At 41.4% G+C, this 23,961-nt stretch overlaps 2 protein-coding genes across 3 annotated transcripts; both read left to right on the forward strand.

Annotated features, from left to right (window-relative positions):
- The first annotated feature begins 95 nt into the window (after positions 1 to 95).
- Positions 96 to 9,455, forward strand: gxylt2 (glucoside xylosyltransferase 2). Of its 2 annotated transcripts, none has more exons than XM_067245278.1 (7): positions 96 to 462; positions 3,593 to 3,791; positions 4,954 to 5,085; positions 5,467 to 5,718; positions 7,031 to 7,154; positions 7,816 to 7,988; positions 8,222 to 9,455. In XM_067245278.1, exons 1-7 carry the CDS (start codon positions 188 to 190, stop codon positions 8,399 to 8,401), a joined length of 1,335 nt encoding a protein of 444 aa, XP_067101379.1. In that variant the 5' UTR covers positions 96 to 187; the 3' UTR covers positions 8,402 to 9,455. The 2 variants fall into 2 exon arrangements, with proteins under 2 accessions (XP_067101379.1, XP_067101387.1); XM_067245286.1 differs by having other exon boundaries at positions 3,596 to 3,791.
- Positions 9,456 to 9,806: 351 nt separating this feature from the next.
- Positions 9,807 to 14,374, forward strand: ppp4r2b (protein phosphatase 4, regulatory subunit 2b). The gene is made up of 9 exons (XM_067234666.1): positions 9,807 to 9,879; positions 10,753 to 10,834; positions 11,188 to 11,358; positions 11,606 to 11,699; positions 11,792 to 11,829; positions 11,946 to 12,020; positions 12,148 to 12,288; positions 12,400 to 12,725; positions 12,887 to 14,374. The coding sequence occupies exons 1-9, from the start codon at positions 9,846 to 9,848 to the stop codon at positions 13,228 to 13,230; spliced, it is 1,305 nt and encodes a 434-aa protein (XP_067090767.1). The 5' UTR covers positions 9,807 to 9,845; the 3' UTR covers positions 13,231 to 14,374.
- Positions 14,375 to 23,961: the final 9,587 nt, after the last annotated feature.

Consider the following 23,961-nt stretch of genomic DNA (forward strand, 5'->3'; position numbering starts at 1 on the left):
GTGAAGCACCTCCTCCACCTAAGGCTTCATGGATGTGCAAAGCTTCTCTTTGCTCTTTATCATCTGCAGTGTAATGCAATTGAGGAGTAGGAGAAGCAACAAAATGTCAACTCTGGCTGGTATTTTTTACTCACAGACATGAAAGGGTTATCATTAGTTTTTTTTATTATCCGAACAATCATCCAAGATGCGAGTTAACTGCAAAATAGTTGTAATCGCTGTCTGTTTCGGAGTTTTCCTACTTTTGTACTTTTTTGGGGGGAATGCTGCGGACGAGCCGCCTTTGAAAGAAGTTGAAGAAGATAACTCGTATCAATCGTCCTATGAGCTTGGAAACAAGGTTGCTTCAAAGTTGATAATTAAATCACACGACGAACTTCACGTCCCACCAAAACAGCAACTCAAGGAGCGGAGTAAAGAAAGGAAAGTAATTAATATAGGGAGAAATGTGAACGCAAAGAGGTAACGGAATTTGGCACTATTGCTTGCAAAATGTTGATGTTATTCATCGTTTTTAGTGATCCACGCCTGGGTCCTCACCAACCAAATCACATAATAGCAAAGATATATGGTTCTATTGTGGAATTTGCTCGTATGGGCTATCGTTCGCATTCGTGTCCTCAGAAGTTGTGCAATGAGAAGGCTATTACATTGGTTACAGACATTCTCCTCCGTCATTGGTTTACAATAATGCAGGATGAAGTCAACAGCTTGAATCAAGGACAGGGCATGCAATTGTCATTTACATCATTATTTAACTGCCTAAGCTATTCGTCTTCCCATTATAGATTCACGCATGTGGTATAGTATTTGGAAAGTGGCCTTCACTACACAACCTAGGTCTATGATTGAACCGTGTTTTGAGTGCACGATGAGCTGTTTGAGTATTAGGGTACTGATTAAAAGAATCCCTTTGTGGATCAGATCTGTGACATTTCAGTGATCTGCATGATCATTTGGGCATTGGACCTCAAAGTGGCACTTTGGATTTGTAGTTTATCTATTTAAACGTTGTCTTGTGCACAGATTTAAAATAAAGGTCACCTTGCTAAATAATGCAATGTAAATGATCATATTCTTAATTCAATCTGCTAGTTTATGATCCCATTTGGAGGAATCAAGTCAAATTTACATGACCCCAATGAATAGTGAAAATAGAAAATACCTTTGTCCTGGGACAGACAATGGACCTAGTTTGATGTTTGCAGTTTGTATCTGGAGCTTAAAGCCTCTTATTTAGTATTTTAATTTGAGCACATATTCACATTTATTCAGTCTTTTTATAGATATAATTAGTAGGATGGCTTAGCCATGGTAAACAGCTTGCCCCCATGGTAGCATTATTACAGCTGTCAATGTAGACTGTGGTATCCTCTCTGTGACCACACCCACATGTGTGCAATGCACTGATAAGAGCAATGGGGTGAAGAGGCCAGCATTGAATAAAGAAAATGACTAAAACAGATTTGGTGGAATGAGGGCTCTGCCCAGTGCACATTTACAATACCTTCAGGCTCTTTGACAGTGGCAGTGAGACATTGACCAAGATCTATAATGTTACTGTCTGGGTTAGGTAACTCCCTCTTGTTCATAACTGTATGGTTTGTATCATTAACTAGCAGCAGCAACCTTCCAAATAACCATCATTCCAAAAGGGGTATTTTTCCCTTGATGTCATGCTTCTTTCTGTGTATAAAATAAAGACAGAAAACCTTCAGTTTCCCTGAAAGAGACGACTGGTTCTGAAATCCTCTTAAATACCAAAATAAATATCTCACTTCATCATCACGCACAGTGGCAAACAATATCCCTGTAGCAAGAGTCGTATCCTGTTGCTGTGGAAATGTAAATCTGTAAAAAAAAAAAAGAAATCTGGTTTAGGACTGTTTCACTGTAGTGCTCTGCGTTCTCCCTGCTTACCCCAACATCCTGATGAGGTTTCAGAGACTGCTTATGTGGGCCTCATCAGGGGTACAGAGCTCAAGCTTGGGAAGGCTAACTTCACCTTTTAACTGCAGCACAGTGGGTTGGGAAAGGAAGGACAGAGAAAGGAGTGGACTGTCTGGCAGTCCACAAGAGAGTTTGGAGTTGAAAAATATGTTGGTCGTTGTCTTAGGAGCTTATTGCTACTTCTGGCATTGAAAAAAAAGGCTTAACTGAATTCCATACTCAAAGTCGATGTCTTTTCAATTTGGGTGAAAACCAAAACAAACAAATTGCTCATCCACCTTAACCACAATTCAAATAATCTTCAAATGGCAGTGGTTCACTTCAGGATATTGGACGTAACAAAGTATTTTTTGACAGTAAATTATTGCACCGCTAGACTGTATTGTCACTGCTCTTAAAGTTGAATCCTTGAATCTTGTTGTTACAAGGAGATGGATTCTCCTTGGGCACAGTGTTGATTTATTGTGCTCTGTCTTTTGCAAACAATTCAATATTTTCAAACCCCTTGAGAGCAAGATTGAGGCTGTTTAAATGTATGATTTGAGCAACATGTTTGCTTTGTGTGGGGGAATATTTTTCAGTTTGCAATTCTTGTGTTGTTACTATGGGATATTTCCAAGTGGATGTTATGCTGAAAAGAAAATAGGCCTACAAAGTGTTCCAGTGTAAATATACTTGTTTTGTTCTTCTAAAAGTTGGCCAGAATACGATTAATTCATCAGAACAGTTCTTAAAAGAGCCTTCCAAGTGTAGAGTACACATAGAGGTCCCTCTTATCCATTCTAATCTGTGTTGCATGAATATCTCTGTTCTTCTATGCAGAACACAACATGTCAAGCTTTGAGACTGTCCTGTAAACCACCTGTCAAATCAATCTCCCTGCCCCCTTGGGTTATCTGCTTCCTTGAAGCTCAGATCTTCCTGTGTATAGGTTGCACCTTGGACTGGATGAACCATTTTTTACCTGCTAGGCCTACATTTTCACCAAAATGTAAGACACACTAAACAAAATGCTTATTGTTTCTAAGAAATTACACTGACCCTGACTAGCATTCCTTGGTTGGCTATGATTACATCTGGACTACATGTGTCATTACACACAGCCAACTACAATAACTGTAGTTACAACTGGGGCTCAGAACATCTATGGATAGATTTACCCATTGCTGTTGTAAGGGTTACATTTTAGGGTGTGGATTTTATGCGTCTGCAAATCCATTAGAATTCAGTGACAGTTCTACCTCTGCAGAGAAAGCAGTTTGACATCCGATATAAACTTGTCTTTGTGTGTGGGAGAACAAAGCTTTTTGGGTGCACAGCCCAGTAGGTACTGTACATCCAGAGAACCAGGGAGGGGGGGGGGGTTCTGAAAAGTAGGCAGCTTGAGATATATCTAGTTTAGCCTTCCTACGAATCTGTGTGATGCAGTGCTGTGTCTGGAACATGTCCCAGACACATCTTATCGTATCCCTTCTGAGTTCATCTTAACAAGTCAGCCAATATCTTCCTGTGGTGCTGACATGTTCATGATGTCGTGTTTCAATGGACTGTCATGCAATTCCGAGGGGACGGTGCTGACAATTAGTGTAAACGTTTCCACTGTAAACCGAGACTTTTTTTTCTGTCATTGGTACCTTCATAGCAGACCACGGGCTGACGCCAGACGGCCCGTGTCGAGGCATGCCCGTGGGGAGGAGATCATGCACCTCGCTGTGGTAACCTGTGGCAACCGCCTGGATGAGACCCTCACAATGGTGAAGTCTGCCCTCCTCTTCAGCATCAAGAAGATCAAGTTTCACATCTTTGCAGAGGACCCCTTGGCCTCACAGTTTGAGAAAGAGGTGAGTAGTTTACAGTGTGTTCGAGTCCAGCTTCTTGGACAACATTTTTCATGTATCTCAAACATTCACATTTTCTACGGCTCAGTGTTAGATGACATTGAGACCTGAGCCATTAAAACTCCCTCTGTTACTTGCTGGAACACCTCACCAAAAAAATACAACCCCTTTTATCTCAAGGTTAGATCGTATCAAACAGACATTTGCATCACTTTGTTGCCATGCAGCATTTCAGAGTCCTCTTTACCCAATGTATGTGCCAGTAATATGAAACCATTAAAAGTTATATATGTTATACTGATATTTCATGTATTCACATCACAGTTTGATTGAAAATCCTATGTTGAATTGTATGATCTGTAAATGAAAGCATGTAGCGAAACATGCTTGCATGCATGCTGTTAGAACTTCCAGAACTCTTTTATCCATGTTGTAAGCAGGAAGTGAGAGCCAGTTTGGGTTCTGAAATGAGCAACATGTGTGTAGGATATAGCTACAGCCCAGTCCCATGTCCGGCTGCGGGGCAATGAGACAGGTTCAGGGTTTAGCCACAAGCTAGCCTCTTTGAACTCTTTACAGTCAGCACCAACCCTGCCAAGTCCTGACACTCCGATCTGTCTCTCGGGGCCAAATTGCTAAATAATGTGAGCGATTATGCAGGGCTTAAGCATCTAACAGAGCAGAAAATCATAGGCTACAGTGGTACAGTTTGGGCTTTGAGAGAATAAACCCCCAGGCCAGGACATGGCAGCAGGCCTTTCTGATAGCAGCTTGTTTAGTTTCACTGTCTGGGAGTAAGACTTGGCTGTATCAACAGCTGGCTGCAGTATGGTCTGTGCACACCACACCACTGCACTTAAAGGCAAGACTTCATTGCTTTACAAGGACATTCTTACAAGTCATTTGTGTTTACACTGTCGTTTAAACGTAACGCCTGGAAGAAGAGTATCATGGATCAGCATTTAGCCTGGCCCTTTCAGTACTCTTTGATACAGTCTAAACTATTTCAAAGATTAGTTCTGTTTTTCTTTCTTTCTTTTTTTCTTAGAAAGAGTAAAAAAAGGGACTTCCTTTATAGTGATTTCAACCCGTTGTGCTGTCTCTGCTAGCTCATGAGGATGTTCAGGATCAACTGCAGCCTAACATTTTGTACTTTCTCCTGCAGCTAAACCAGTGGCCTCGCACAGTCTCTGCCAAGTTCCAGTACAGTATCTATCCAATCACCTTCTCCGTGGGGAATGCAGAGGAGTGGAAGAAGCTTTTCAAGCCATGTGCTGCCCAGAGGCTGTTTCTCCCTGTAAGACTGAAGCTCCTCCCTGGTTTTCCACATATTCACATACTCTGTACTGTATGTTGCTGGTTCTTTTAGATTGTCAACTGTTTATTGAGACTACAGTATCGCATAAATTGACAAATCTGCAGGTCCCAGTAAGGCACGCGATAATTAACCCCGGATTTATCAAGTATCTGATTTCTTATTCATCTTCATAAGAAACTCATTCATGATGATGAATGAGTTTGAATGATCAATCAAAAGATGAATGATCAATTTGGCAGTTCATTGTACCACTGTACATATTTGGAGAACCAAAGTCATATTTAACACTATATTGTATATTTTCATGAAAAGGCCTTTCCAGGCTACAGGAAATAACCTTTTCTAAAAACCTGCCACCAGGTCATTCTTAAAGAAGTGGATAGCCTGTTGTACGTGGATACAGATGTGCTGTTTCTCAGGCCTATGGATGCCATCTGGGCCTTCCTCAAGGCCTTCAACAGTACCCAGCTGGCAGCCATGGCCCCAGAACACGAGATTCCTAAGATCGGCTGGTATAGCCGCTTCGCTCGCCACCCATTTTACGGGGTCACAGGGGTAAACTCAGGAGTCATGCTGATGAATCTCACAAGGATCCGGAGCACTTTGTTTGAAGTAAGACATGGTCAAAGAGCATGATCCTGTCACTTCTCAATGAGGAGATTCAGACTGTTAATAAGACTGTTAATCCATTGATGCTTCAATCAATCAATCTTTATTTATGTAGCGCATTTCATACCAGGAGGCAGCACAATGCACTTCACAGAAGGTAGGGGTGGGGGGGATACAAGCATTTATGTTTGTCAGTCATTTTCCAGAAGGAAGCAAAAAACAGATCACCCATCTGGGCCAATATAGGAGAACTGTAAAAATTCTTCCCTGACCTCTCTGAAATGAGACGATCGAGCACTCTCCTGGAGAATGTGAATTGCCAACATATTACAAAGCACACACATAGCATGAATGATACTACATCATAGGAAACCTGACATGTCATACAAACAAAAATAAAAAATAAATTAAGGGAATATTGATTAATCAAAGCAAAGAAAATGTTTAAAGTGTGTCAACTTTGAATCAGTTTGGCTTTGGAGTGTAATAAGGAGGACTATTTTCCATAGCAACAATGTCAGCAGTGTGTTTTGGGCCATATAGGGCCATTTTGTAGGCTGAATGTTTTTTAGGCCTCACTGTACCACGTTGAACTTTTTATTACAGTGATTTATTCATAGTTTGCATTTGTTATGTCATAGACAAAAGAGACATCTGATAATAGTTTAAAGCTTTCATTTGAAAAGTAGTCACGTCTCTGTTCTCAATTGTCATACTTTTTACGTTTATTAATTAAGAAGATGTTTTTTTGAGAGTGAGATACAAACGGTGCTACAAAAAGTACAGCTGAAGATCAAGGATCAGAAGTGAATAGTTCTATCAGTATTTCAAGTCAAGGTACGGTTTGTATTTACAAGCCACATCGCACAGTGTGTTGCATGTTTTGCAGAAGGATGTAAAAACGAACCATACATTGATTGTTAATTTTAATGAAAAAGAGTGGCTGATATTCTTCCACTCAAAGACTAAACCAAAGTCACCGAGTTTAATAGCAATCTGAAGTTGTTACATAGATTTGTCTTCTCACTTTGACTACACAATATGAGTCATTTAATGGCACTCTGTCTTAGCAGTCTGTGAGTTCAGAGTGGACTTTGATTGAAACTCTCTGATTGTCACACTTACATTCACAGTCAGGCTTCAAATTTAGCAGCTCTCAAGAACTCACAGTAAGAGCAACAAATGATAGCTTCTGTGCTCAGCTTAGTCAATTTGAAATGTAAATGTGCCTCCTTTGAAATCAGGTTGTGTAAGATTCATGAAGTGTCTAGTCTTGAGGCTGTGAAGATAAAACGACTCCCTGTTTGTTTTTCAGAACAGCATGATCCCCGGTGGCTTGTCTTGGGAGAACCTCCTACACCCACTCTACCAAAAGTACAAGAATCACATCACATGGGGGGACCAAGACCTTCTCAACATTATATTTCATTACAACCCAGGTAGAAAGTGCTTTTTTGTCTTGAGTAGTGAGAAATTGTTCTGAAATAGCGCAAAGCTTCAGTATGTGTCTTCTACTGTAGGTAATATGCTAGCCTTTGGCAGCAGCAGACGTCTCTGTCACAGGTGCAGGTTACAGACAGTGGTATTAAGTACTCAAAGCCATAAGCAGACTTGGAAGCCTCACTGTGTCTCTAACAACACTAATGGAACCTGTCCAATAAACAATTATCTCCTGAAGCAGACAGTGATGGGAAAACAGTGCCATGTGGAGGTAACAGTGGGTGTCTGTCTGTGGAGTTTCTCCTCTATGGCACCACTTCAGTTCTGAGCATGTGTCTGATCATTCTCCATATGCGCCTGCCCACATGGAATGTTTAAAGCATTACACTTGGTATTTAATCTTTTTATGCCAAGATTTGATTGGAGGTTCCTGGAATACAACCATCTCTTTGAATGTCTTTTGTATAAACTAAGAACACGTTATTGAGGGGTTTTAATTGGTTTGTGTGTCATGCATTGTACCATATTGGATTATTTGTTTTGTTTCAGTACAGTTATGATGTGCTAGCGTGCTTTCACTACCATCCTCTGTGCTGGTGCCTTAGAAGGAAGATGTAACAGACACATGTTGTGGTGTGCTGCTGTGTGTGTTTGCCACAGAGTGCATCTACATATTTCCTTGCCAGTGGAACTACAGGCCTGATCACTGCATGTATGGGAGTAACTGCAAAGGGGCAGAAGATGAGGGTGTGTCCATTCTCCACGGGAACCGTGGAGTGTATCATGATGATAAGCAGCCAGCATTTAAAGTAGTGTATGACGCAATACATGATGTAAGTATCCCTTTGGAAATTCACAAATGCGATTCAATAAAGTTGTTAGCCTTGGTCTCACTTGAGTCAAACCCAGGTCTCAATGCAATACTGGCTCCCTCTGCTGTTTAGAGAGGCTTTTATTTACATGATGTCATCAATTTTGATTTATGTTCATTTCTCTGTACTCACAGTTGCAGAAGGTGTTTGGAAGATTTATTGATCCCAATATATACTGTATTTCTTATTTACAGTTTCCCTTTGAAGACAACCTGTTCCAGTCACTGTTCTATCCCCTCCAAACCAAGTTTCTGGAAACTGTCAACACTTTGTGTGGTCGACTTCCCCAAGTCTTCCTCAAACAGGTGGAGAAGACCATGCGGACGATGTACGAAAAGAAAGTGGTCCACCGCGGGAAACCTCCACAGAAATAACTCCTAAATAGAGGAAGTAGACTCTGACTTGGTTGACTGCCAGGAGCTCCCAGGTTATCAATCTGATGAAGTGACATCAGGACGTTTTGATGAATAAGAATGTGTCCACAACAACGCACCGCAGGTCAAACTGGCATTCCTTCTCTTAGGAACGGGGGTTGTGGTCAAGATGTAGCTGAATGTGGAAAGATAGGCATACAGTGCTGGTCAGTGATGCTGTGGAGTTTGCTTGTGTCACCACCCATTTACTTTTAATATACTGTTGTACTTAATGTAATGTGAAATACTGTGGATTTTTTACTCAACATGTTTTATCAAACATAAAAACTTTGAGCTCAGGAGCTCAAGTACTGGATGAGAATATTAAGATGTTACATTTTTCAAACCAGTTTCGTTTTCTCTTTTAAATGTGCTTACATTTGTCTGCCAGGCATAGTGTACTTGAGTTTCCTGCTAGTGGTCTAAAATGATCCTTTCTCCACCTTAGGGAAGCTGTAATTTAAGCTTTTTTCAGACAAAGCCAATTTTATACTTTTAGAGTCTCATGGAGTCACATTTCTGAAATAGCTTTTTTACCAGGCAGTTCACGTTTTTTTTATTCTTCCTAATTGTGCAAATGTTTCACACCAACAAATGACTTCAAATATGGTTGTACATGTACAAGCTCATTGAGGACATATTACACTTGTTCTGCCAAATGCCAGTATCAGTATTGGATATGATCATCAACTAAAGTAATTAACATCTGATGGGGTAGTCACATTTAAGCTACTTGCCAGGATAGTGTAGTAGACTTCATATGCTGTTTATTATTTGAAACAATGTTTTGGAATTACCTAAGTGCAAGCAGTCATATGTCTTCAAAACGTCAGAGTAAATATACGTAGGGCCTATCTTCATTATAAAAGAAAAGTTTTGTACAAAATCTCATGAAGCAATTTATAGGCTATGGATGATCGTCATTATGCGAGTGTGAATTAAGTCTGTCAATTATCTGAGAGATAAACATCAAAATAAGAAACTGGAAATATTTGTTCCTGAATAAAGGAAAAGCAAATACAGTATTGTGGCATTTGATTATTTCAGCATCATGGCTATATGGTTAATGAATCGATTGATACAGCCTAGTCGGCTTTTTATGTGTATCTTATCCCGTAACGTCAAATCTAAGTGCGTAATTAATCACACCTATTCACTTAGCTTTTCGTCGTCTGACAGGTGACAAGTCTAGTAATTTAGATTTCTAAACAGGTAATCTTAGTGACACTAGAAGAACTATAGCTACATTATTTGACTGGTTGTCGACAGTCAGGCTCTGACCTCACAAGCGCCATATTAAAAATGCTGCTTCTCTCTTCACTTTTGTGTTTAGAGCGCTGCCTGCCACCAGTTTGCGTGCCTCTAGCTAGCCGGATCCAAGAGATTGACAGAGGGCAACGACATAATGGAAGTTGACTCAATCCAAGAAGCTCTAAAAGGTCATTTGACTTCATGATAATATATGCACATCTTAAAATACGAGGAGTTATTTTGTATTCAGAGGAAGGTTATTGGTAGGCTATAATGCCAAAATGTGTTGAATGTGTGCTGCTAGCCTTACCTAGCTACCTACCAGCTATCCTTCCTGGCTTGCCGGTGGATGTAACTAGGTAGCTAAGTAACACAGGTAATTAGTTGGCTAGCTCCTAACGTTAACCGTGACAAGACGTAACGCTAGCTTTAATTTATCTAGGTGAATATCCTAGTACCGTCAGTAGGATAGCTATCTACAGTGATTCCAAACTGCCTGCTAGCTAAATTTGCTATACCATGTAGCTAGCTATGGCATCTTCAGCTAGGCTAAGTTTGCTAACGTAAGCTAAGGGACGTTAGCCAGCTAGCTCTAGCTATTATGTCAATAATTTGTGATGCTAGTCAGCTTGCCTAGCTATGTATCCTTGACTAATTCTGTCTATATTGAATCCTAACTAGCTAGCTAAATTAGAAAACATTGTTCAGTTTTAGCTACCTAGTTAGCTAACTAACTTGAAGCCAGGTGCTAGTGTAGCTGGAATAGTAAGTTAACGTAGTTAAAATAGCTTGCTTTTTGTTACAACAACATCACTTAGGCCTGATAGCCAACTACAAGTTTGGTAGCTAACTAAAGCTGTTAGCTGGCAAGTGTAGTTGGCTACATTTTACCAACAGGGTACGAATAAAAAGCTATCAACACTGGCCAAGTATCGAGCACTACATTATGGCTCATTAAGAATTATCTCCAGCGTTATGTTCCTTCTCTTTGGAAGGCTGCATTAATTTTTTAAATGTTTTCATCTAGCATATGTACTTGACAATACTGTGTGTCTCAACAGACTTTGAGAAGAAAGGGAAAAAGGAGCCGTCTCCACCTTTGGACCAGTTTTTGTGTCATGTTGCCAAAACTGGAGAGACCATGTGAGTTGTATCTAGATAATAAATCTGTGTCTAGCTAGCTACCAAGACAGTTTATTTCTGTTCCACTGTCACTGTTCAACTGTCCAACTCTTGATGACCTGAATGTCACACTTGACAAGTCTTCTGCAAATTGAATTAGACTTTAAGGAATTTACCTGTGTAATGTCTATGGAATCATGGGGGGAAATAAGTCAGGTCTTGCCATATGTCAGCTAGTAGTTTGAATATCGATACAACTGAAAGGATTTCAACGTTGAATGTATTTGGCTAGGTTATTGCAAATGTTATTTAGGTTCTTATATGTCAACTAACTATTAAAATCTTGACCTGTCTCTTGTATGTTATTGTCGTAGGGTTCAGTGGTCTCAGTTCAAAAGCTATTTCCTCTTCAAACTGGAGAAAGTCATGGATGACTTCAAAGCTTCAGCACCGGAGCAACGAGGTCCTGCCAATTCTAATGTGGAGTCTATTCCATTTGAAGACATGAAGGAAAGAATATTGAAGATTGTCAATGGATACAATGGGTAAGTGAGAAAGTCGACCATTAAAATAAAATGAACTAGGAATTTCATCAGTAACTTTTCGACAAACACCTTTTTCCATGTATGTGCTATTATCTAAAAGTCAGTCATCTTTACACAATGGCGCCATCTACTGAAAAGTGTTTTTCTTCAGACTGCACAATGCTACACATCTTTAGGGCATAATGTCAATTGAATTCTTATCCAGCTGTCTGTTGTGTCACATCAGCTTTGTCTTGACTGCCTTTAGAATTCCGTTCACCATCCAGCGTCTGTGTGAGCTACTGACCGAGCCCAAGAGGAACTACACAGGAACAGATAAGTTTCTCAGGGGGGTGGAGAAGGTGAGTCTGAATTTAATCTTGAACCGTTTTAATTCTTCTTCAAAGTCCTCTTTTTTTGAGTTTCTTCAATTACATTTATTTTCTCTCCAAAGAATGTAATGGTCGTCAGCTGTGTGCATCCTACCTCAGAGTAAGGGTCCAATTTTCTTATATTATGCACATTTAAAGTACAGTATATGACTGATTTGTATATCTCCTACTGAACCAAAAGCAGCATTACATTTGATTTCTTCCTTCCCTGTGAAGGAAAAATGGATGCAGTGGTCTAAACAGAATGAATGGAGTCATGCTGCCTGGGAACACATCTGCATTTACAGAGAGGTAACGATGAGGTCCAGTGATTGATTCTAAACCTCACATTTGAAATGTTGTAAACATAATTCCCAAAATATAAACGCAATGTTTTTATAGGAGGGTGTTCGAATGTTTTATGTGGTCCCCCTCTCAGGAAAATCAATGGTCCAGGGACTCTCAGGCTGCTGAGCAGACCAAAGCTCTCCCTAGCCAGCTCGGCTGCAACCAACGGCCTCCCAGACAGCACAGAAAACAAGGACTCTACAGCAGACCAGGGACACAACACAGCCCCCAGGTAGTTGCATGATACTATAAGCTGACTGACTGTGCTGCATAGCAATGTGTGTGATCAACCTCATTGTTTTGTGACCCCACACACACACACGCACACACACACACTTTCCAGTGAAGTGTCAGCGACGGGAGGTGCCCTTGGGAGCTCTGTGAAGAATAAACACAATGTGGACGAGGAAGAGGAGGACATGGAGGCTGAGCAGCATGACGTGAAGAGGCTGAAGTTTAACAAGGACGAGGAGGAGGACGAGGATGAGGACGAGGAGGAGGACGAGGAGGAGGAGGAGCAGGAGGCGGACCCTCTCAGGACCCCACACGCAGACAGCCTATCGGAGGAGGCCGAGTCCATGGTCCAGGAGAAGGAGGAGAACGAGGAGCTGGACGAGGAAGAGGATAACGAGGCGGCTGCCATCTCAGCGGGAACTTGTGACGACCAAGGTAGGACATCCGTTATCCTTTTCCCTATGACATCATGAATGGCACGTTTTTGGATGCATCTCTGGTTAAATCTCCTGAGCACGAGAACCTGTATTTGGGTGCATTGTGACGGCATCCAAGTTGTTCCCTTTTGAAATCCCTTTTGTCCCTCCAACCCACAGAGCCATCGAGCACCCAGTCGGAGGTGTCGGCAGGGCCAGGGCAGGGTGGGGGTACGGAGGAGCTGTCTGAGAGGGAGGTCCCCTGTGGCTCCCAGGAGGAGGCTAGTGACATGGACCAGTCAGAGCAGCAGGCCCCTGCTGGTGTCCTTGAAAGCCCTGAGGCCAGCAGTGAACACAGTGACCCTGTCAGCAGCAGTGGTAGCAGCAGTCACTTTGAGGAGACGGCAAGCGAAGAGGCAGTTCCTTCACCCTCGAGCAGTACACCTGAGACACCCACAGAGGGCGCCATGGAGAGTGGCAGTGTAGACACGGGGACCAGTGATGAACCTATGGAGCAGGATTAGCAGGATTCCTGGATTCATTTGTGACCATAAGACTCCAATTCTCCAGTCCAGCTTGACTAGCGCCAAGGGCATCACACCTAGCCCTCTAGATACTGAACGCCTTGTCTCAATTTTGGACACTCCTCTAAATGGCCACCTGGCATTGATTTGGGCGAACTGTTTAATTCTGAATTGAAGGCCTGTTATCTTTTTCTTTTCATTTTTTTTCCCCCCTCAATATATATATATTTATATATTGTTTTTCTACCCTCTGCATTTCATTGAAGGCTTGTGGCCTGCAATGGGGTTTGTTTCAGCCTTGGTCAATCATTGGGGATATAGATATAGATTCAGAAGATGTATATCTGCCCCCTTGCTCTATAAGGGCATTAGACAGAAACGTAGGAAGCTGTTAGTTGTGTACCCCCAGTCCCAGTCCTGTCTCTGTGGGTGACTAGCAGCACTAAATTGCCAGGGTTGGAACAAGGACAGACCAGCCACACATTCACACTGTCCAGATGGGAGTGCAGCTTGAGGCTCAGCACTCGCCCCAACCACTATTGCTTTACTCAACTGCCATCCTGGCTGTTGAGAAAGATGTCTTTGTTTCTTTGGTAATATTTCATCCATCTCATTGGGAGATGGGAGTTTTGAAGTCGGTTTCTCTCCGTATGTGTCCTTATTCTCCTTTTAAACAAATGTGTTGTCTTTGATATGATACACTACCAACTCCACTGAAAAAGGTTGCTATGACATGGTACTTTTACCCTGTTGAGGACTCCTATGTCAGATTATATCATTTTGGGTGCAATGAACAACCCTAATTTATATGATCAGTTCAAATTCACCAACTTATTTTTTAGTATGCTTTTGGCAGTCTGTTAGGTTCCCAAACCAGCTGTAAGTACAAAGAGAACTTCTGCTTTGTATTGTGATGTCACCATGTTGTTTCACTGACAGATATTCAGAACAGTCACTGGTTACCAGCTCCACATCTGGTTCAGCTCTACTTTTTGATATTTAGAATTTTAAATTTCTGTAAAGTAGATTTTTGTAGATTGTAATACAGTATGTGTTCACTGCCTTTGTGAAACCATATATAATGTATAATTTCTGTGTATACTCTGAATGCTTTTGCTTTCAATGCAGTATTCAGATAAAGCAATAAATGTTTTAACATTTGTGTGTTTGTGTAGCTGTCATTTCTTACTTCATTGATTTGTAGGTATTTCACAGCTTCGGCTGGAAAGGGCTTGCAGTGTAACATCTCTTATGCAATGACCCCTAACACACCTCTTGATACTGGCCAATCTGTAATACCAAACATACACATGCTGCGGTAGGAGAACGACACCTGAGCCTGTTTGCCTTCAGAAGTCAAAGGGGGGGGGGGGGGGGAGGGAGAGAGAGACATGCAGGACATTTGAATTTTTCCCCAAAAAGTTGAATTCTCCCAGTGTTTCATCTTAACACAGGAAGAGAAGGGGGCTGGTAGATATGGTCATATTAAGTGCAACTTGTCTGTCTCTTAGCTGCTGAAATACGTCTGGGCTCTCAAAGGAAATAAAAAGTGGGTTGTGTAAATCCAAAAAGCGAGGTTCTGCAGGAGGCAGCGTTTTAAGAGTAGTCTTTGAAACATGTCCCCAGGGAAATAAATGCCAGGCTGATGGGAATAAAGAGCAGCTTGAAATCAAATGAGCCATAATTTGATCCCTGCTCCATGAAAGGCTTGGTTGTTATAGAGAGAGCACTGGTGACTTAAAAGTTTCACACAGGCTTTCTCAATGAGCTTTTTCATGTTCTCACTTAAATCTGTTCTCACAGTTGCTGCACTCAGATAACAGGTTGACACATGGTTCAACACAAACTGTCAATTTACCCGTCATAATGAGATAAATGTGTTTAATGTTTACAGTTCAGCTCAGCGATTTCAAAAGTAAACAACGGCATTTAGCAGACGCTCTTATCCAGAGCGACTTACAGTAAGTACAGGGACATCTCCCGGAGGCAAGTAGGGTGAAGTGCCTTGCCCAAGGACACAACGTCAGTTGGCATGACCGGGAATCGAACTGGCAACCTTCGGATTACTAGCCCGATTCCCTCACCACTCAGCCACCTGACTCCCTGTGGTCTTAAGTGCACCTCATTACTATGTGAAAAACATTTGCATACTTGTCTTTGATATTGACACTCCATTGGTGTGGCTCAGGGGATCTGGGTTCATTAGATAAGGATGAAGAAGGTAAACATTGAACTCCTCTGTCACATATCCATAAATAGCTGCTCCATCAGCCTTGGGCCTCTGTCTCACAGTTCAAACTTCATAAAGGCAATGTTGGGTATGCTCATGTACAAAATATCACAGCCCTTTTTTTGCCAGCCAACAATTTGAGCAGCAACATTTTGCAAACCTTTGTTGATCATGGCATCCAAAGAGGAAATTGTAAGAAATAATCAACTTGCGAATGTAGGGTCTTTGCTTCATGCATTTCGAACGTAGCACGTAAATTAGATATTGTTTGGCATTTCCTTGCTTCAGCTCATACTGAGATTAAATGGAAATTCAGTGTGCCACTAATTGCACATCACAAGCCAAGCACTGGTGCCAACTTCTACTTGACGCTCGGCTGTAGTTAAATCCGTTGAGATCTGTGTGCTTAAGATTTGCAACAGGCTTAGAATTCAGGCTTCTAAGATTGCTCACTATTCTGAAGCATTTTTTAATGAAAATGACCTCATGTGATAGATGTTATTCATTGTCCTAACAATCACTACCAAAACTGAACCTCTCAAGGACATCAGATATGGTGTCTTCACATATTTTCCACATTTTCTAAAATCCTCAAATGTTCTCCTTTAAGTGAACATTTCTAAAACAATGTTTGGTTGTGAAAGAAAAGCTGCTGTTATCTGCTGCCCACACCAGTGTTTTCCTGGAATATTAAATTAACCTGTTCTCATACAGCACAACACTCCTGGCTTCTAAACCATCAGTCAATAGGATCCAACAGAACGAGGAAAGCCATTCATCTAGCTGATGCTTTTACTCAAAGTGTTGTAAACATGTTCATATTGTACTAATTGTAGATCACCATAATCAAAGTTATCATGTTTATATATTTATGTAATGGGTTAGTCTCACAAAAAAAGGGAGCAGTTCAGCAACATTTTGGAAGAAACTTGTGAGTGTTGATACAAGTACATCAGGTGCTTTGACTGGATAGGGTTGGATCAGTTTGTGATCACGTTCCTTGTCTGGTAGGATCACACATCACAGCGTGCAATCTCTTTATCATCCAATAGAGGGTACTGTTTAGTTTCCCAGGGAGACTTCACATGATAACCTTGTCTTGATATAAGGACTCCAAGTGGTTGCCTGTAGCCAAAGATATTTGACATATTCCCTGTACTATCGCACATTCTTTCCCGGATCACAGAGACTTTCTAACCTGATGACTGTGTCCAAGGCAAAACACAGTCTGCACCCTGTCATGTGTCAGGCCTGAACATCTAGATTGTGAATAAGCTGTTGATGGTAGTCTATTTTCTACACTGAGCCCACACATTTGAACATCGGCACATAGCGTACGAACAGTTGATGAGATAAAAAACAAACTTGATTACAAGATCCACAGTGCTGGTCTGAAACTCCTTTCGGTATGTTTGCGTGTCTCACTGGCAAAGTAGTAGATGAAGGTTTGAACTGTTTGTTGGCCAATGTCAAGTTCCATTGTCTGGCATGCAGCAAGGTCAAACATTCTACACCATTGTGATAGATGGCAGGCATTGCTTGTGGGCAGGCACAGTGCACTTGGTTTGTACACAGACAGAAAGGATAGAAGTGCTTGTTTTTGTCCTGCAGAGACACTGCTGCTCCTGTGTAAGCCGAGGGCTACCACTTAGGGCTGCAGACGTTAAACTTTACGACTTCACCAGAGCCGCCTATCGGTCAGGAGGCAGTGCTAAATATTCGGAAATGCTCAGAGAGGGAGTAGATGTTTGGGTTGTTCTTACTGTGGGGGTGTGACTTGAAGCAGGCGCCATTCTCAGGTAACTGTTGTTTGAGTTGCCACTTACCTGTCAGACTGGCATCACTGGCATCAATACCATAGACATCATGTCGAATGACCTAATTTATAAAGTTTTTTTTCTGTCAGATCTCAAAAAGATAAGTTCAGTCAAGACAATCACGTATTAGATTTGAGCATTTATTGTTACATGACATGGACATGTAGATTAACTTTGGAGGAGTGGATGATCTAAGGGAAGCACCCTGCCTCCTCGAAGCAACACATACATACATGACATATGAGGCAGGGAGCAATAGAGATATAATCCCCCTGTTGGAGAGAACATACAGACAGCATGGGGGAGAAGGGGATGGTGGAGGGCGGCAGCAGCACTGATACAAAAAAAATGGGTTGAGTGTGTGCGTGTGTGTATCCGCGTGTCTTATAAAGACGACTTATCGGACGTGGCCCAATGGATATGCGCTGCTAACATGGGTGTAGTAGTGGGCGGAGGAAAGGAAGGTGAAGTAAGACGCCTTACGTCCCTGATAAATGGATGACGCGCGCTGCCCGATTGCCCTGCCTGAACCAGCTGCGCTTATGAAAGAAGCGACTGGAGGAAAACATGTTCATAAATTTTCTGTAAATATAAATATATTACATTATTGATATTGATACCAGGTTGTGAACTATGTGGCCACTGTAACTCTGCATGTGGGAAACCTTTTTTTGCTGTCCTACCTTATTCATAACATAGCAAAACCTGGAACATTGTCAGGTTTCCAGACTGCCACCCTGTCCACCCTGGCTAGAATGAATTTGAATTACACTCCTTCTAAAACAGTTTAATTCTTTATGACTGGAATGATCAGACTTGCATGACAAACTATTCTTATGAACAACAAAAACTGATTCGCTGGTTGAAACATTTGCATTTATAGATCAAACAATGCATGAGACCCAAAGCTTGTGTCACAACACATGCTCTTATACTGTGTATGTGTATGTATGTATGTGTGTGTGTGTGTGTGTGTGTGTTGTCTCCTTTGGCAGGGTTCCAGTTTGATCCTTCCTCCATTTCGATCCTTCCTCTTTTTCCTCTGCTCCTTTCTACCCTGGCATCCAAACAAGGAGGAATCCTACAGATCAACCTTGACTCGAGCAGTCTGTCTGAAAGGAGTGTGCACCTTAATTGTACGCTTAACTATAGAGTAAAATATTTTCAAGTCATTTTCATCTCATTACATAGTAAAAAACAGAACTTTCACAAGCATATCTTTGCACAAAATTGTGGAAGACTGCATTATTTTACTACACAAAAAGACAGTTTGACACACCAGATAGGGGGCCCATTTTCCATTTATACCTTCATTGATTGTCTTGATTAGTAGAGTCTCCAGGTCATGGCATCCATAAGCATACCACAGTCTAATGAAGTGCACTAATTGACTGCTGGAAGCATCTGTTTGTGCATGTTTTTTTCCCCTATGTTGTGGCCAGACCAGCCACTCAGGCTAATGGCACTGAAGGGGCTTGTTTATATCAGAGCCAAAGCTTTTAGGGTCCATTTTAAAAGAGGTGGGCAGCTCTTTGCATTGGGCTGTAAAAAGTGTGAATGGGAGACTCATAAAGGCTCAATTAGAGCAAATATGTGTGAGATACTGAAGTTAAGAGTGAGTATGTGTGAGTCCTGCTGGTGAGTTGGTCTGGCTGGTAGCTACATAAGCACAAGTGCTTGTTCGACCTCGGTGGAGAGGCAGGTATGTGAGAGCTCTGGAGGAGACTACTCTCACCATGGTACTACCAGTCTCAGCTGATACAGATGAACCTCATAACAATGTCATAAAAACAAAAAGTAATAAGCACCACGCCAAAAAAACAATATGAAGCAACACATGCTTCGTTTTTTATGATCAAGCATGTTACATTAGACATGAGCCTAGATGTGCACGTACCTCACCCGTTTCCACTTAGCAGAGATAAGAATGAATAGTCTTAGTGTATTGCAGCCTTAAATGGAGTCTTGCCACTTAACTGGTATTGATTGGACGTTGCTTTGAAAGATCATGCGGCAGAGAAGTGGCCTGTGAGAACATGCCCGGGGTGGAGAGACTGTAGCTGGGAGCCAGACCTTCAAGAAGAATGTGCCTATTGAGCAGATAGATCAGGCCCTCCAAAGACATCCAGTCACATTTAAGGAGCACTGTTGTATCCTAAATCAATGGCAGGGAATAACATGTTAGGCATGACTGCACACTTAGCACATCAAACACCACGTTTTTAGATATCAGCAGATTGTGGGGCTGCCACTCTAATGACTAACTATAACATAATAGCAGATGCATCATAACTGTGCAAACGGGGCATTTACGTGGGTGGTAAATGTAAAATCAATGGCATCTAAATACATTGTGGTCGATGCTGACAAGTCTGTGGATTCAGGATGGAATGTGCTTATTAAGAAGAGGTATCTACTCTCCCCAACCTCCATCCTAGAGTTCTATGGAGTACCAAGTACCTTGGCCAGATAATAAAGATTTAGTTTATATCCAGACTGTCCAACTTGTAGTTTCTTTATTTTACAGATTGATGTGAGTTGCAGATCAAGTAAAAGATACTTCATTGAATTGCCTTGAAGCTATTTTACATTTTGTATTCTGTTTGTACTGCTATATACTAATACTCATGGTCAGTTGGCTAAAAGAATATTTGAAAATGACTTCTGAGTGACTTCAGTCTTTTAAACACTAAAAAATAAAACTCCTTCAAGTTGATCAGAAGGAATTCCTAGCATTTATTGTCATTTCACAAGGCAGCACATTTGTTTTCATTGGTGTTTCTAATGAATTCAGGGTTGTTGACATGGTTCATTGTAAAACATTTATTTGGACAAACCTGTTCTTCATAGCATGGCCATGGTAAGGTGTGCAAAATGACCAAGTACAGAGATGAGGAAAAAACAGCCTGTGGTTGCATATCACCCCCTTGTTGACCTCCCAAATCAACATGTAAATCCTCTCTTCACTGACAAGCTCAAAGGAGGGCCCGGCTAAGTCAACAGTGTCATTTGTAAAACATTTAACGATGCTGAACGGCATTCAAACAAGAAATCGCAAGGGAACATTTGTGAAAACTATATGTGTGTTTTGTTCAGCCTAATGGAGGTTTAAATATTAAATAGTGTTTGTTGTCATCTTGCTACAATTTATACACATTTGCAATGTGTATAAATCAATGTCCTCACTCTCTTTCTCTCCCTCTTTTCTCTCCCTCTCTCCCTCTCTCCCTCTTTTCTCTCACTCTACCTCTTTCAGGACTCTTTCTGATGGAGTTCCAGTGATGGAGTACAGCTATGTCTGTGTCATAGTAAATATGGTGGAGGCGGTCTGATGACATTGGCCCTGAAGATTGTGTCAGGTAAGTCAGAGGAAACTACCCTGGGCCTCTCCCCTACACAAAAGTTCCGTCAACACACAGCCTGTGGGCAACGGACTTGACTGCAGGATCTGGCTGCAGGGTCAGGCTGCACACCCTGACACACACCAGGATAATACAAAACATTAAAGATAGATTTGAGGAGCTCAGTCCACTGGGAAAGGCATATGTGGTATTACCACCAACCTTCCCTCTTGTTACCATTCCTTCACCACACAACAACCTATAATCTGGAATGTGTATAATGAACAATTAGCCATAGCCAAATAAATCCTTCGCCTAGAGGCTAAGAGGCTTGGTTTGGGCCCACGGGGGTTGGTGTCTTTTTGGAACTTCCTCTGTGGGAACCGGAGAGAGGCAGAGGATCGCTGAGAGATCGCTGTGAGTTACGGCTCTGCCGAGCCATAAACAAAGACAACCAAAAAGGACCTTTGAACTTAACAAGTCCATGCTAAGTTCAAGGGTCAAATAGGTTGTAATAGGGATTTATGTGTCTGTGGCCCTGAAAGAATCAGCGCCCTTTTTCTGTCATTTATCTTTATTTATCTAAGATAAATATATACATAAATAATAATACATGTGTAATATTATTACACATGTAATATTTTATGTTCTAAGATACATAAAATATAAACATGTAATATATGTATTATCAATAAATGAACACTAGAATGGTATGTCTACATTCTGAGAGCAAAGACATACACTATCTACAGTATGTGTTACGTCATACCAGTGGTTTTCATGTGTTTCAAATCTGTTTTCAGCTGTCCTTGCACTCTTTCACTCTCTTTTTTGTCTCTCACTCTCCCTTTCTTCTCAGCCATCTTGGAGAAGGAGACCAGGCTGTGAGATCAGCCTTGGTGTCTCTCCTCACGTCTCCTCAGCCTTGCAATGAAAGTGCTGATGACCAGTGGCCCCATCCTGTCGACCCCAGGACTGGACTGTGTAGTGGGAAGAAGGTGTGAAACAACCATTTACAAACATTGTCACATTTGTTTAGAACCCGTAAAGGTCACTGAGAGTTGAGTGCCAAGTGCAGGGAAAACATCAACTTGAGGATCTTCGCCTGACCTTACACAAAAGGGCATCCAGTCTGAGTTGAGTTTGGTGTTCCTGTCTGTAAGTTGTAAAGGCACAGTAATGAGAATGTTGTTTAATAATACCAAAAGACAGTCCCCTCTTCCTTCTATTGACATGTTTCCAATAGAATTGGAATATTCTATCCAATATTTGCAAAAGAAACAATATTAATAAGACGCTTGAATGTTGAATCAAACAGTCCCACTAGTGGTATTTGATTAAATGAAATGCCAACACTCAATAATTCACTTATATTCATAGATGCATGTTTATGGACAGCTGGGTGGTGCCACTGGGGATTGAATGAGAACACCTTTCATTCCCGGAGAACATCCATCCACTCTCATACATCACTGAAGCCAGTGCACATTTTGATGATATCTAATCTTTTCAAGTACATGCCTCTTCCTCATTTTTTTATTTCATGAATGATGCCTCTTGTCAGTCCCTCTCATGTTTGAGATAAAGTACGATACAGGATATGGCCCAGTGTTTATTATTCATTTTATGTATGTGATACTTTAGCACTGCCTCTGCTCCTCACCCAGGTTGTCAAGGAGTTTATTTATTGTTAGTTGAACCAAAGATGGATAACAGTGTTGCCACTAGGAACACTAGGGAATACTAAGTGGTTTCTCCTAGTTTTCCATGTGATCTTTGGTGGATCTAAATACTCTGAGATATGATATATCATACAGTCTATCCAGCATAGTAATACTGTTAAAGTATATGTACTGTTTTCACGTTCATAACCTATCACCACATCCTTCAGGCTTAGGTATCCTACTAATACCAGGAATTGTTTACCACTGTTTAGCAACACGCCATTAAGTTCAGATCAGAATGCTTACCCTGGATCAACATAAACACCCCAGGCCATAAACAAGAACAGAAGGTTAATTCAGTAAGATGCGATATAAATAAAGAATGGAAAAGTGGGTCAGCTTTTTATTTTGTTTATCAAGCAGTTTGATGTCTTTAATGTTGCATTCAGGATCTGTGTTTCCCTCCTGCTGAATTGTACTTTTTTCCAGACAATCCTCATGTTTGTCTCAAAGGCTTACTAACTGCAAAATACATAATTACTTTGATTTTAGGTCAAGTTGTTATTTACATTTAGTCATTTAGCAGACGCTCTTATCCAGAGCGACTTACAGTAAGTACAGGGACATTCCCCCGAGGCAAGTAGGGTGAAGTGCCTTGCCCAAGGACACAACGTCAGTTTGCATGACCGGGAATCGAACTGGCAACCTTTGGATTACTAGCCCGATTCCCTCACCGCTCAGCCACCTGACTCCCAACAAAACAATTGTAGCCTACTTTCTTTCCGTTGCTTTCTAACCTTGGAGAGAATGAGGAAACTATCCATATTCTACATTAATTCAGACTGTTCAAAGCCTTGGGTGAACCTGAGAAAAAAACTTTGAAAAGGGGACCAGTCAGTGTTCAGTAAGACATCTCCTCCCACAACAGAATGTAAACAACTCAGGCTGAACAGAGCTAGGCTACAGAGGAGCAGCCTTATCAGTTAATGAATGATTAAACTGGAGTGTTCTCTGCACGGTCATTGAAACTGATGGGCCAGCCCAAACACCGGACAGCCAAACGTACTAAGAGAGAAATACTTTCATTATCAGATAAAAAAAAAAGAGAATACATTGGAGCAACAAAGCCAAGAGTGTAATCTTCCTGCATCGGAGGGGGATGGTTCAGAATTGATTGTAAGAGCTTTTTGTTTGCCTTGCATGCCATATTGTTATCTCCCATTAAAGGAGTGTATACACAGCCTTGTAGCCAGACATAAATCATATAGCTTTGGCTCGGTTAGGCTTAAGGAGGAGCAATCAATTACATTCCAGCAGACACAGAAAGTAGCTGAGCCCACTCCCATGGCTAGTCTCATTACCATAATCATCCCCCTCAGCGGTGCAGACACAAACACAGAGATGGCTTTATAAATATTCCAGCCAGTGAGACAATACATCTCATAGCATCAACGAGAGATGTCCTTTGTACATCGGATCAGTCTGTGCTCAGGTCTCAGTGATCTAAAATCTTCATCTCCATTTCTAAAACTGTAATGTAAATAAATGATCCATGTATTGATAAGTTTGTAAGACGTTTTTTTTGTCCAGGTTGAGTCGAGAGCCAGGAGGATGCTAGGGGAGCCAGGGGAGGACAGAGGAGGCAGTGGCAAGTGTAGGTCAGAGCCCTGAGTGAAGGG

Source organism: Osmerus mordax, chromosome 1 (assembly GCF_038355195.1).
Source record: "Osmerus mordax isolate fOsmMor3 chromosome 1, fOsmMor3.pri, whole genome shotgun sequence".
Taxonomy (NCBI): domain Eukaryota; kingdom Metazoa; phylum Chordata; class Actinopteri; order Osmeriformes; family Osmeridae; genus Osmerus; species Osmerus mordax.